This window comes from Dipodomys ordii, unplaced genomic scaffold, assembly GCF_000151885.1.
Source record: "Dipodomys ordii isolate 6190 unplaced genomic scaffold, Dord_2.0 Scaffold168, whole genome shotgun sequence".
NCBI classification, from domain to species: domain Eukaryota; kingdom Metazoa; phylum Chordata; class Mammalia; order Rodentia; family Heteromyidae; genus Dipodomys; species Dipodomys ordii.
Window position 1 is genome coordinate 2,858,969 of NW_012267384.1, and position 12,405 is coordinate 2,871,373.

At 35.5% G+C, this 12,405-nt stretch overlaps 1 protein-coding gene across 3 annotated transcripts in view; it reads right to left on the bottom strand.

The window, feature by feature from the left end:
* Positions 1-12,405, bottom strand: part of G2e3 (G2/M-phase specific E3 ubiquitin protein ligase) — a 43,073-nt gene that overhangs the window by 3,356 nt on the left and 27,312 nt on the right. For all 3 annotated transcript variants that reach the window (XM_013033471.1, XM_013033469.1, XM_013033470.1), the window contains exons 12-14: positions 10,299-10,600; positions 8,341-8,522; positions 4,820-4,992 (exon numbers count right to left, since the gene is read on the bottom strand). In XM_013033471.1, the coding sequence (XP_012888925.1) occupies positions 4,820-4,992; positions 8,341-8,522; positions 10,299-10,600 (657 nt within the window). The remainder of the gene's footprint in view (positions 1-4,819; positions 4,993-8,340; positions 8,523-10,298; positions 10,601-12,405) is intronic.

The window sequence follows — 12,405 nt, forward strand, 5'->3', positions numbered from 1 at the left end:
CAAACTCAGGGCCTCATACATGTGAGGCAAGCACTGTACCACTGAGCCACCTTCCCAGCCCTGTTAACTATTTTATTAAGAGAAAAAACTAACTATCTTAAGCATCTTGTACTTCAAAGCTATTAATTATGAAAGAAGTTACACATAAATTTGAAAGCAAAGGGATGATATAAATCTTAATCACATAGCAATTTGAGATTCAGGGCTGGGTAAGTGCATCAAGTGATAGGTACCTACCTAGCATGCACATGAATTCAAACCCTACTACCACCAAAAAATGTTTTTTTGCACTTAGGTATTGCTTTAAAAAATTAGCAAATAAAAAAAGGAGGAAAATTTAAATAAATGAACTATCTTCTTCTTCTTTTTTTGTGTGCAAATATTGGGGCTTAAAGTCAGGGATTTGCACTCTTGCTAGGCTTTTTTTTTGTTGAAGGTTTAAGCTCCAGACCTTGAACCACAACTGTACTTCCAGCTTTTTCCTAGTTGATTGGAGATAAGACTCTCAGACTTCTCTGACCTGGCAGACACATTACTTAAATCTCCAGTCTCCTGAATAACTGGAATTATAGGTGTGAGTAGACAGCACCTGGTTTAACTCCTTATGCATGCAAAAATTTTATTTTCTTTTATAACATTATTGGTATTTTGCACATGGGCCTTGAGCTTAAGAGTAAACACAACACTTGAGTGAGGCTATTTTGCTTTTATTATTTTATGAATAGGTTCTTGCCTTTATGCTTGGCTTGGATTGTCATCCTCTTATTTACCATACCATATGCTTTATCTCCCCTTCTAGTCTTTTTGTATTGGTTTGAGATATGGGTCTCACAAACTTTTGCCTGAACTAGACTCAAATTGCAATGCTTCCATCTCTGCCTTCCAAATGTGTAGGATTACAGGTATGCATCACTATATGTAGCTTAGTTTTTCTTTTAGAATTATTAGCATAAACTGTACAAGGGGGCTTCAGTGTGGTATTTAGAACTTCCATATAATCTGGTCAAATTCACCTCATCTATATTACTCCTATGGTTTTCCTAAAAGATCCAATAATACATTAGGAAAGCTTAAGCAGCAGCCAGACACTGGTGTCTCACCTGTAATCCTAGCAGCTCTAGAGGCTGAGATCTAAGGATCGCGTTTTAAAGCTAGCCTGGGCAGGAAAGTCCACAAGACTCTTCTCTAATTAACAACTAAAAAGCTGTGGCTCAAATGGTAGAGTGCTAGCCTTGAGCATAAAAGTTCAGGAACAGTGCCCAGGCCCTGAGTTCAAGCCCAAAATCAGCATTAAAAAAAAACCAAAACATGTTTAACAAAAGAAATACAGTATTTTAAAATGTACATTCATTAATAGTCAAGGAATAGGATGTATAATTTTTTCCGATCAGACTGACTTTCTATAGAGTCCCTAGTCTCCTAAAATAATCTGCTGTATCAATTTATTTCCTCGTTTTATTGACTCCTGCCCAATATAATCCAAACAGGTGGGTATGATTTAAATGTTTTTGAGCAACCTCAAAATTATGTTGAAGCCCAAATCCAAGTACAATAGTATTGAGAAGTGTGTTCTTTTAAGAAATTCTACAGATACACACTATACTACCAAATACTGAGACAAGGGTAACAGTAAGTGGATCCATTATTCATAAAATGGCTTATAACTAAATCTGGAAATCATCTTTAAATTGTCCTTCTTGCTCCTTAGCAAATCTTGTATATTTTCATTTCCAGAAATCTATCTGCTCATGTACATTTGTTCCTTTGCTACAATCCCTGGAAACTATGGTTTCCATGCTGTAGCCACAGAGATGTGCCAGAAATAAAACCTGCTGTTCATCCAAAAGAATCAATGGAGACCCTCCATAACTGATTCTTTAGAAATTGTAAACCAAAATTTGTTATTTGATTACAATTAAGGGTAAAAGATCTTGAGATGAAGTAAGATTACTGGAGCTGGTCCAAACTGCAATACAAAGAGACAAGGCAAAGTTGATACAAAAGCCAAAGAAAGACCAGAAGAATGAATCCATAAGGTAGTTGGCCTCATACCAGAAGAGACTAAGAGTGAACTGCCTCCTTAATTATGAAGAACAAGTACTCTTAACACCTTGATTTTGAACTTCTAATGTCCAAAACTGAAAGAGAATAAATTTTTATTGTTTTAAGCCATTCAATTTGTGATAGGTTTTTTTTATGGCAGCCAGGAAACAAAGTCCAAGCTTCTTAACATGGTTTCCAACACTTGCACTTCTCACTATACCTTTACCTTTCACACTCTGCTTACTTGTTAAGTAAATTTCTGCCAATATTGTCTGCCTATTAAAAACTTAGATCTATAATCCTAGCTACTCAGGAGACTGAAATCTGAGAACTGTAGTTCCAAGCCAGGCCAGGCAAGAAAGTCTATAACAGCTCCAATTAAGAGATTGTGGCTCAAGTAGTAGAGCACTACCCTTGAGCAAATAAGCTCAAGAATAGCACACAAGCCTTGAGCTCAAGCCCTATGACTAGCGCTTCCACAGTGACACACTCATACCCCTCAAAATAGCAATGAGTGAATTCCATCTTACCATTTACCTAACAAAATACAAATACATACACATTATTTGCACATGCACGCATGCACACACGTGCACGTGCGTGCGCACACACACACACACAAAGTAGAAAAGACTGCCATTCTTACTATTCATGTAACAAAACACAAGTATATACACACATACTTATCTGCTGCCTTAGCAGAGGGAGAAACCATTCAAAATGCCCAATATTATAAAGGGATAGAAGGTGGGTGTGATAGGGATGAAAACTATCACCAAGCTAAGTACTTTCAATGTTTTTCCTTTGGAACTATGTAATATTTCGTATAATTTTAAAACAAGTTTTAATAAAAAATCACTAAACTAAAAAAAAAAATGTACTGAATTTATAGTACAACTACTCATGGACTGGGAAGGTAGGTCAGTGGTAGAGCACTTGCCTTGCATGCCTCAGTCCCTGGGTTTGATTCCTCAGCACCACATAAGCAAAAAGAAAAAAGCCGGAAGTGGCGCTGTGGCTCAAGCGGTAGAGCGCTAGTCTTGAGCTGAAGAGCTGAGGGACAGCGCCTAGGCCCAGAGTTCAGGCCCCACAACCGGACCCAAAAAAAAAATTAATACTCAGATAATTACTATTCCAATTTGACTTAATAGCACAATATAATACAAATATAGGCAAAAAAGAAATATAAGTTTCAGTAATGGTGGTTGTGGTCTCAAGTGCTCCTCAGTTAAAACTTCAGTACCACCACTACCACCACACAAAAAAAAGAAGAAAAAGTGGGCTGAATCAAACAAGTAATTATTACTTATACTCTAATTCCCCATTGTCCTTGAGAACTAGGATTCTCAATAATATATGATAAAAGAAAAAAGTAAAGATCAGACAGCATTGAATGTGAATGACAGGTATTTGTGTAAGCTCCTGTTTCATCTTAAAAAGTATAACAAAAGCAAACAGCAACAAAACCCTGTGGTATCTAGTTTTAATCTACAAGAAAGACCAGCAAAAATAAGCATCTATAGAATTAGGGCTATGGTTTTTAATACAATTTTCCATTAAAAGTACCTCAAGCTAGAATTATAAAATAAGTATAAAACATTTTGTGTTACACCATATAGCAAAAAAGCTATCAAAGATATTAAAAGAACTCAAAGGAATCATAGAGGAGGCTTACACTACAGTCAAAATTAAGGGAACAGAAATTTGAACCAGGATAATAATAGTAATAGTTTAAATACCTATTGAATATATCTAAATCTATGGGGGTAATACTGATTTTTTTCTTTTTCCTTTTCTTTCTTCCTTCCTCTACGCCTCCTTTCCCCATCCTTCTTTTCTTTATTAATTTCTCAATTCGTTTCTTTCGTCCTTGTTCTGGGGCTTTGCCACTGTCCCTGAGCTCCTTTTGCTTAGGGCTACTGCTATACCACTTGAAGCACAGAACCACTTCCAACTTTTTGGTTGGTTTTATTGGAGATAAGAGTCTCATAAACTTTACTACTACCTGGGCTGGCTTCCAACTACAAATCCTCACCCAGTCTCCTGAGTAGCTATGAGCTATCAGTGCCATGTTTGATACCTAACTGTTTTGAGATGATATCTTATCTGGTTTTGAAATAAAACTGGAGTCTACAAGGAAAGTACAGGTGAATAAGATGAAAAAGCTCAGCCACATATGGGTATTAGATGTAAGTCTTAGGCTATGGTTTGCTATTTTCCATTATTAATGAAAAAAAAAAAAGAAAAAGCTAGGGGCACATGGTTCAAGTGATACAGCAATTGACTAGCAAACCTAAGTCCCTGAGTTCAAACACCTCAGTACAAAAAAGGGGCATTTAAAAGAGACTATGTAAGTTGTAAACTTCTTTTTCAAGTATTCCAACGAAAAATTGGAGACTAGTATTATAAAACTAAAGAAGAGTGAAAATCAGAACTATCTTGTTTATCAAAGAATGGATCTATGTTACCCAGCAGATAATGTGCTCAATAAATAGGTATTAAATAAATGGAAATGGAACAGTTAGCTCATGTAGTAAGAGTTCTTAAAATCATTTTTACGTAGAAAAATATAAAATGAAACTATTTCATCTATCTAAGGATTCTGTTTCTGTAGCTCTGTACAGAATGACCAAAATAATAATCATCCTTGAGAGGTTCACTTTAAAGTAATTTAAAATAGCATTTCAACTTTTTCTTACAACATTTACATTTATTACCAAGTAAATCCCCTACATCATAATTAAACACTTTAAATATGTAAAAGTAAACAGCTTACCTTTCAAAAGGTATTTGGACTCTCTTAATTACTTGGTAGACAAGTACATCTTTTGCCAACATATATTTATCATTTAATGTTGTTACATGTCTTAGACATCCAATAACATCTAGGTAGTTATAGCATTCATTTATTACTGAGTTTAAGTCAGTTATATCTGCTGCAGTATTTATCTATAACAGAAAATATACATACTTTTTTACTCGTGAATGATCTTTAAATATCAAAGGTTGTATTATTTTATATTTACTTTTGGAAAGTATCAGGGTAGGGTCAAAGTCTACCAGGAAATATTTTCTAGAATAAATCTAGTTCAACAAATATTCTGTAATATTCAGACAAAGATGTTACTTGTGCATTATGCCAAACTAACGGTCTGACATTGTTGCATAGACATTTCCTTATACCCTTAAATTGCCTTATACACTTAAAACACAACAAACATTTCCAGTAACTAAATGTAGCCTTATCACTAAAATCTGTCCGAAACAATGAGTTAAAACAGTGTCAATCTTTCCTGATCTCTACTTTCTTATGTAAAAGCAAAGTCGAAAACAAAATTCTGAGTGATTACACAATTCGTTTTATGATTTGTATCTTTAAAAAATGGGTTATTTAAGTAGAGGCATAGAGTATCTTAGGCTGTCAATCACTTGGCATATGTTGTAATAAACTGTGCCACTTAAGTATGAAAACAGAGGCTAAACAAATGTAGTTGTGTTTCAATGAAATTATTTACAAAAACAGGAAGTGAACTCAGATAGCCTACAGGCCAAAACTTGCCAATCTTTACTACAAATAACCTATTTTAGAGGGGAAAAAAAATCTCGCATTTTGTTGGTGGTGGTGGTGGTCGTGGGGGCTAAACTCTAGGCATGGGTGCTGTTCCTCAGCTCTTCAGCTCAAGGCTAGCGTCGTCCTACCACTTGAGCCACAGTGCCACTTCCAGCTTTTTTCTCCTTATGTGGTGCAAGCACTCTACTACTGAGCCACTTTCCCAGCCCAACATCTGACATTTTTGAGCCACTATCTATGGTTATTTGTGAAACAGCCTAAACTCTATAAACCCAACTACCATTTAAATCTATTCTTTAATTCTTGTGTAGCTAGCTTACATTTACTAGTGTGTACATTCCAAGAAGACAGTGGTAGAGTGCTAGCTTTGACAGAAAACAAAACAAAACAAAAACCCTCCTTCTTAGACCCTGAGTTCAAGCCCAAGGGCTGGCACGAAATACAAAAAACAAAAAAAATCAAAGCAAAAAAGTACTAGGGACATTGGTCAAGTTAAAATACATTTTTTTTTCTTTTGTTAAAAGGAAAAACTCTAAGGGTCAATTTAAGGTATGATTTTAGCCTGGGTATGGTGGCACATACTTGTAATCCCAGCAAAGGGAGGATGAATGAGGATACAAGTTTTATATTGGCCAAGATTATACAGTGAAACTTTATATAATGTAAGTCTACGAAGAAATCAGAATTTTAAAATGAACAACCTTAGTCCAAATGAAAACCACAATCTCACTTCTAAACCTATGCTTTTAGCCATGAAACTTTATTGCTTATTGTTGAGACAATGGAAAGAATATGAAGGAAGTATGTTAAGAAATGTTAAATAGCTTCCATTGCCTCAGATAGTTTCCAAATAATGCAGGCAATATCATCTCTTAAGGTGACATGACAAATGTATTTGAGAATTACATAGAGCCAACTGTAAATGCTCAATAAACAGTGACCACTTTTATGCAAGAACATTGACATTCATCTCCCCACTTGTTTCCAAACTGTCTTTGTCTCTCCCTTATATTCTAACTGGTGAGTCCAGTATTTATTACTCTTCAGACACACTACCTAAAAGAAAGTACAAGTCATCGTTTTTTTAGCATGCAATGAGGAATGTTTCATATTGTCTCTGGCAATGTATCAAATAATCTAGTCTTGGCCTTTTTCGCCACAAATGTTAAGTGTCAAGTCACATTATGTATTAGCTTTAGCAACATTAAATGTGGCATGCTGATCTATCCAGCTGATAATTACTTTTTTTTAAAAGACTGGTTTTGGGACTGAAGAGGGCAGACTGATCAAGTCTGCAATGTAGTATAAACATGTGGGAATTCAACAGTGAAATGCCCATTGTAAAACTATTCTAAACTTATAAAAACTTAATAAAGGAATGTGAAAATGTAGCAAGTAAATGCCCTCTAAAAGGAGAATGATATGCCAAGGCACCAGTGGCTAAAGCCTGTAATCCTAGCTGCTCAGGAGGCTGAGATCTGAGAACTGCAGTTCAAAGACAGCCTGGGCAGGAAATGTGATACTCTTATCTGCAATTAACCACCAGAAAAGCCAGAAGTGAAGCTCAAGTAGTAGAGCACTAGCCTTGAGCACAAAAAGGCTCAGGGACCCTGGCCCAGGCCCTGAGATCAAGCCAAGGATGAGCACAAAAAAAAAAAAAAAAGAGAGAGAATGGTGTATTAATCAGTATGAATTGAAGGGATTAAAAAAATGGTCTGGCTATGTATCTTAGTCTGGCAAACTCATTATTCTCCAGCCTTAGTCTACTGAGTATCAAGTCCCATGTCATCAAAACCAGTTGATCTGTTTATTTTGCTTATCTGATGTTTTTTCAATTTTTTTTTTTTTTTGGGTTAGTCATGGAGCTTGAAGTCTGGGCTTGGGTCCTGTCCCTGCACTCTTCAGCTCAAGGCAAGCACTCTACTGCTTGAGCCAAAGTGCCACTTCTGGTTTTTTAGTGTTTTTTTGGAGGCAAGAGTCTCACAGACTTTCCTGGCCCAGGCTGGCTTTGAACAGTGGTTCTCAGATCTCAGCCTCCTGAGTTTCTAGGATTACAGGCGTGAGCCACCAGTACATGGCAATGTGGTTTTCTTGGTTTTTTGTATGGTCATGGCGGCTGAACTCTGGGCCTGGGCGCTGTCCTTCAACTCGTCAGCTCAAGACTAGCAGCGCCCTACCACTTGAGCCACAGCGCCACTTCCAGCTTTTTTTCTGCTTATGTGATGCTGAGGAATCGAACCCAGGGCCTCATGCAAACGAGGCAAGCACTCTACCACCAAGCCAACTTCCTAGGCCTGTTTTTGTTTTGTGTGTGTGTGTTTTGTATGTGCTGGTCCTGGGCCTGAGCACTGTCCCTGAGCTTTTTTAATTTTGCTCAAGGCTAGCACTCCACCATTTAAACCGCAGCTCCACTTCTGATTTTTTTGGTGGTTAACTGGAGATGAGTGTTACAGACTTTCCTGCACAGGGTGGTTTCAAACCCCTATCTTCAGATCTCAGCCCCCAAATAGGTAGGATTACAGGCAATAGCTACCAGCCTGTGGCACCAATGTGTTTTTAATCATGTTTTGAATACTGCTTGTAAACATAAATACGTTTAAGCATAAAAGATAAAATTATGTTGACCATACCTATTTCAGAGTGGTACTGTTTATTACTGAAAGTCAGTCATATAAATGATAATTTATAATGTAGTCAACATTTTAATGAATAGCTATGTTTCTTACCCTGATTATAATTTGTGCCACATCAAAGTCTGAAACATCTTCCAAAACTGGTTCGGTATTTTCTGGTCCATAAACAAGGCAATTAAATAAGGTCTTAGAAAAGAAACCCGGTGAAGGACCACCATGAACCAATGAAATGGCAAGGATTTTGCCAGCTTCATAGTAAAGATTCTCTTCCAAAGCTGCAAATATATATGAAAATACACTTATGAAACTTCAATTATTTAAAATGAAAAATTTCTAATAGTAATGCAGTAACAGTAATGTATTATGGAGAAAATGTAAATACAGAAAATCTTTGGGCTAAATTACATCTATAATCTTAGTATAATAACCTTAAAGTTTTTAATGTTTGTTTGTATATAAAAATAGTTTTATCTCTGCCATTTTTCACATATATTTCAATTTTTTTACAGTGCTCAAAATTAACTTAGAAATGTATTTTAATGCAAATCACTTCCCAATTACTAGCTAACTTAGTTAAATGGCATTTTCAACTGTAGTAGATATGTTACTGTATCTGTAATGTCACAGAGCAATATCTATTTATGTACTTTTGTTTATATTTTTGTTTTGATTAGGATAGTTTCCTAGATATGGTATTAGTAGGTCAAAGGATACAAACATTTCTAAAATTCTAGACTTATACCATTCAATTACCTTCTATATAAGGCAGTTTTACTCCCAATAGCATAATTATCCTCACAACTTTAATATTCTTAAACTGTATTTAAAATGTTTTGTCAACTTTTATGGATGAAAAAAGACAGTTCATTAACTGTTCAAAACCACTTATTAATTACACAATGTTTTAACTTATTAAAATTTTCTTTAAAAATAACCATTACATTTTGCACAACTAGAAATCTTGACAATCTAAATAAATATATAATATATACTGAAGCAGATGTTTATACATTTGAATTCAGATTTTATGTCTAAATTTATGCAGTCTCTACTGTGTCAAAGGTGACTTAACATTACCAATCATTTGAAAGTTTTTCTTAAAAAGGAATTTAGAACTGAAGTTGTGCATAAACTGAAGTTGTATGTAAAATTGATACTGGGTGGATGCTGATGGCTCATGCCTATAATCCTAGCTACTCAAGAAACTGAGATCTGAGAATTCCAGTAACCCAGCCCAGGAGATAAGTCTGAGACTCTTATCGCCAATTAGCCAGCCAAAAGTGAGAATGCTGAGCTGTAGTTCAAGTGTTGGGTGTACTGGCCTTTACCGAAACAGCCAAATGAGAGCACAAGACCCTGTGGTCAAGCCCCAGTATGGGCACCAAAAAAAAAAAAAAGGTACTGGTGAACATGTTCTAGAGAAAAAACAAAAACAAAAAAACAGAATTTGAATGTGATTATACAAGCTTTATTTTTTAAAACTTTCTCAAATTTTCTGTTATAGAAATGGTGATCTGAGAATCTCCTACAAATTCTAGAAGTAGCAACTCTGTGTTGAAGTGCTTATTTTAATCAAAGTAAATACTTACCAATAGTTACATCAGAAAAGTATGGACATAATTGTTACAGAGCATATTAGGGAGTACATTAAAATGTTACATGTGGCAGACACCTGTTTTAATCTAAAACCAACATTGTAAATACACAAAGTACAAATCCAAATACATGAACAAAAAGAGTACAAAATCATCATCCATTCCATATAGCTTGCTCTGTTCAAATGAAATTTAAGTGAATATAATTTAAGCACATGTTTACTTAATTGTGAAATCATTTCAAGCATATTGACATAAGTTATTTAATGTTTTATCACAAAACATTTTGGAAAATATCATTTCTTATCCCTCTTTCCTGTGATTGTCAGTAATTTATTAACAACGTAAATTATGTATTTAGCACAGATAATATTAATCCTAACATGCTATTTTTGTTTCTATACATGCCATGTATGTTATACATGCTTCAGTATGTACAATTAAAAAAATAATTACCTTGAGAATTTAGAGACAAGTTCTTTGACAAAGACCCTTCAAACAATGATGAGTTTGCCAGGTGGTGCATTAAGAGACTCAGAAATTCTTGCTTTGATCCAAGGCATTCTTTTCCAAAACCATCATTTTCATTAACATAGGATACTTCAATTGTGTATGAAGGATTAAAGTTTTTGAATTCATCTATGGCACTATTCCAGATATTGGCTTTGTTGATATATAATTTTTCAGTTTTTTTTTTAATTTGAAATCCTAACTCTATCAATATTGTTGAAATATCCCTTCTAAACTTGCTTCCTTGCCTATAAAACATGAATTTAAATATAGAGTGCATTATTTTAAAGTACTTAATGAGAAACAGCAATTATTACAGACAAGAGAAAAATAATCAAAAAGAAATTCCTTCCCAACTCTTACCTAAAAAGAATGGCTGTTACTGGGACAAAACCAGATTCATTTAATGATCTATGTCTTTATCTTCTTGGTGGTACTGAGGTTGAAAATCAGGGCCTATACTCAAGTCCTATGTCCATTCCTTTTGACTCTGGTTCTTTCTGAAATAGGTTTGCCTGGGCTGGCAAATTTATACTTTCTGTTGTAGCTGAGATGACAAGTACATACCACCACAGCCAGGGTTGTGCAACTTTTTGATTAAGCTAGACTTGAACGCTGCACTTCCTGATTTCATAGCCTCCTAATCAGCAAAGACTGCAGTTGTGAACAACTATGCCCTTCAAATAATTTTTTTTTTGGTTGGTCGCAGGGCTTGAACCCTCACCTCTTCAGCTTAAGGTAAGCGCTCTACCACTTGAGCCACAGCATCTCTTCCGGTTTTATGGTGCTTAATTGGAGATAAGAGTCTCATGGATTTCTGCCCAGGCTGGCTTTGAACCATGATCCTCAGATCTCAGCCTCCTGAGAAAAGGATTACAGGTGTGAGGCACCAGCACCTAGCCCAGCTAATTCTTTTAAGGGTTAGGAACAAGAGCTGAAGTTGAAGTTAAACTTGCTAATATTTTTTGTGGGGCAATTATCTGCCCTTTTTTTTAAGTGCACATTAGTTATATAGGGAGGGATTTCATTATTACATCTTACATTTCCATACATTTTATAGTGTATTCCAGTCATTCTCATCTCCTCCATCACTTTCTCTTCCCCCATTTCCCTTATTATGAATTCCTCTCAACTGTCTATATAATAGAATAATTGACAAGAATACTGGTGGATGATTATCTCAAACTTGATCAACTCAGCAGATTCAAATTTAAATCATAAACTCCAGTTCTCACTTTCTGACCAGTAGTTAGCTGCATTAATAACATATTTTTAATCATAAATTTATGACTAAAAGTATGCTAATCCTTTATGTAATACCTTCCAGTCTCGACCAGTAATTTTCAAAGTGTGATTCAAGACCACCAGCAGCAGCATCTCCTTGGAACTGGTTAGAAATGCAAATTGCTAAACCTCACAGCACATCTACACAATTAGAATGTTTGTCTTAACAATTCAGGTGGTTTGTATGGACTAGCACAATCACTTTCTACATTCAAGTTCTTCATGTTGGAATAAATGTAGTCCGCGTAAACAAATGTTTCTCATTCTAAAACATTACAATGCCCTATTGTGGTCCGGCCTATGATTTTTCTGACTAGCCCATTAGACTAAGTTGAAGTAAAACCAAAGTTCCATGTTATTATAACAGGTTATTTATTTTTGTGCCAGTATTGGGGCTTGTACTCTTAACTCTGGGTATCATGTTTTTGCTTGGCATTTTTATTCATAGCTGGAGTTCTACTACCTGAATTGTGACTCCAGTTCCAGCTTTTAGCTGGTTAACTGACATGTATCTTTGCATTTGTCTGCTTATAGCCTGGTTTCAAACCGATTCTCAGATATCACACTTTTTTTTGTTATTAAAAGGAATTTAGTAACCTTAATTAAAAATCCTTAGCAGCAATTCCATCACTGGCTTTGGTGACTGGAGCAACTCTATGAGATGGAGTCCCTTTGGGATGTGATCAAACCCAGTCTGGGACATGAACGACCACATGGCAAGGAGCTACCTGGAAGTTATTTCAATACAAAGATATCACACTTCTAAGAA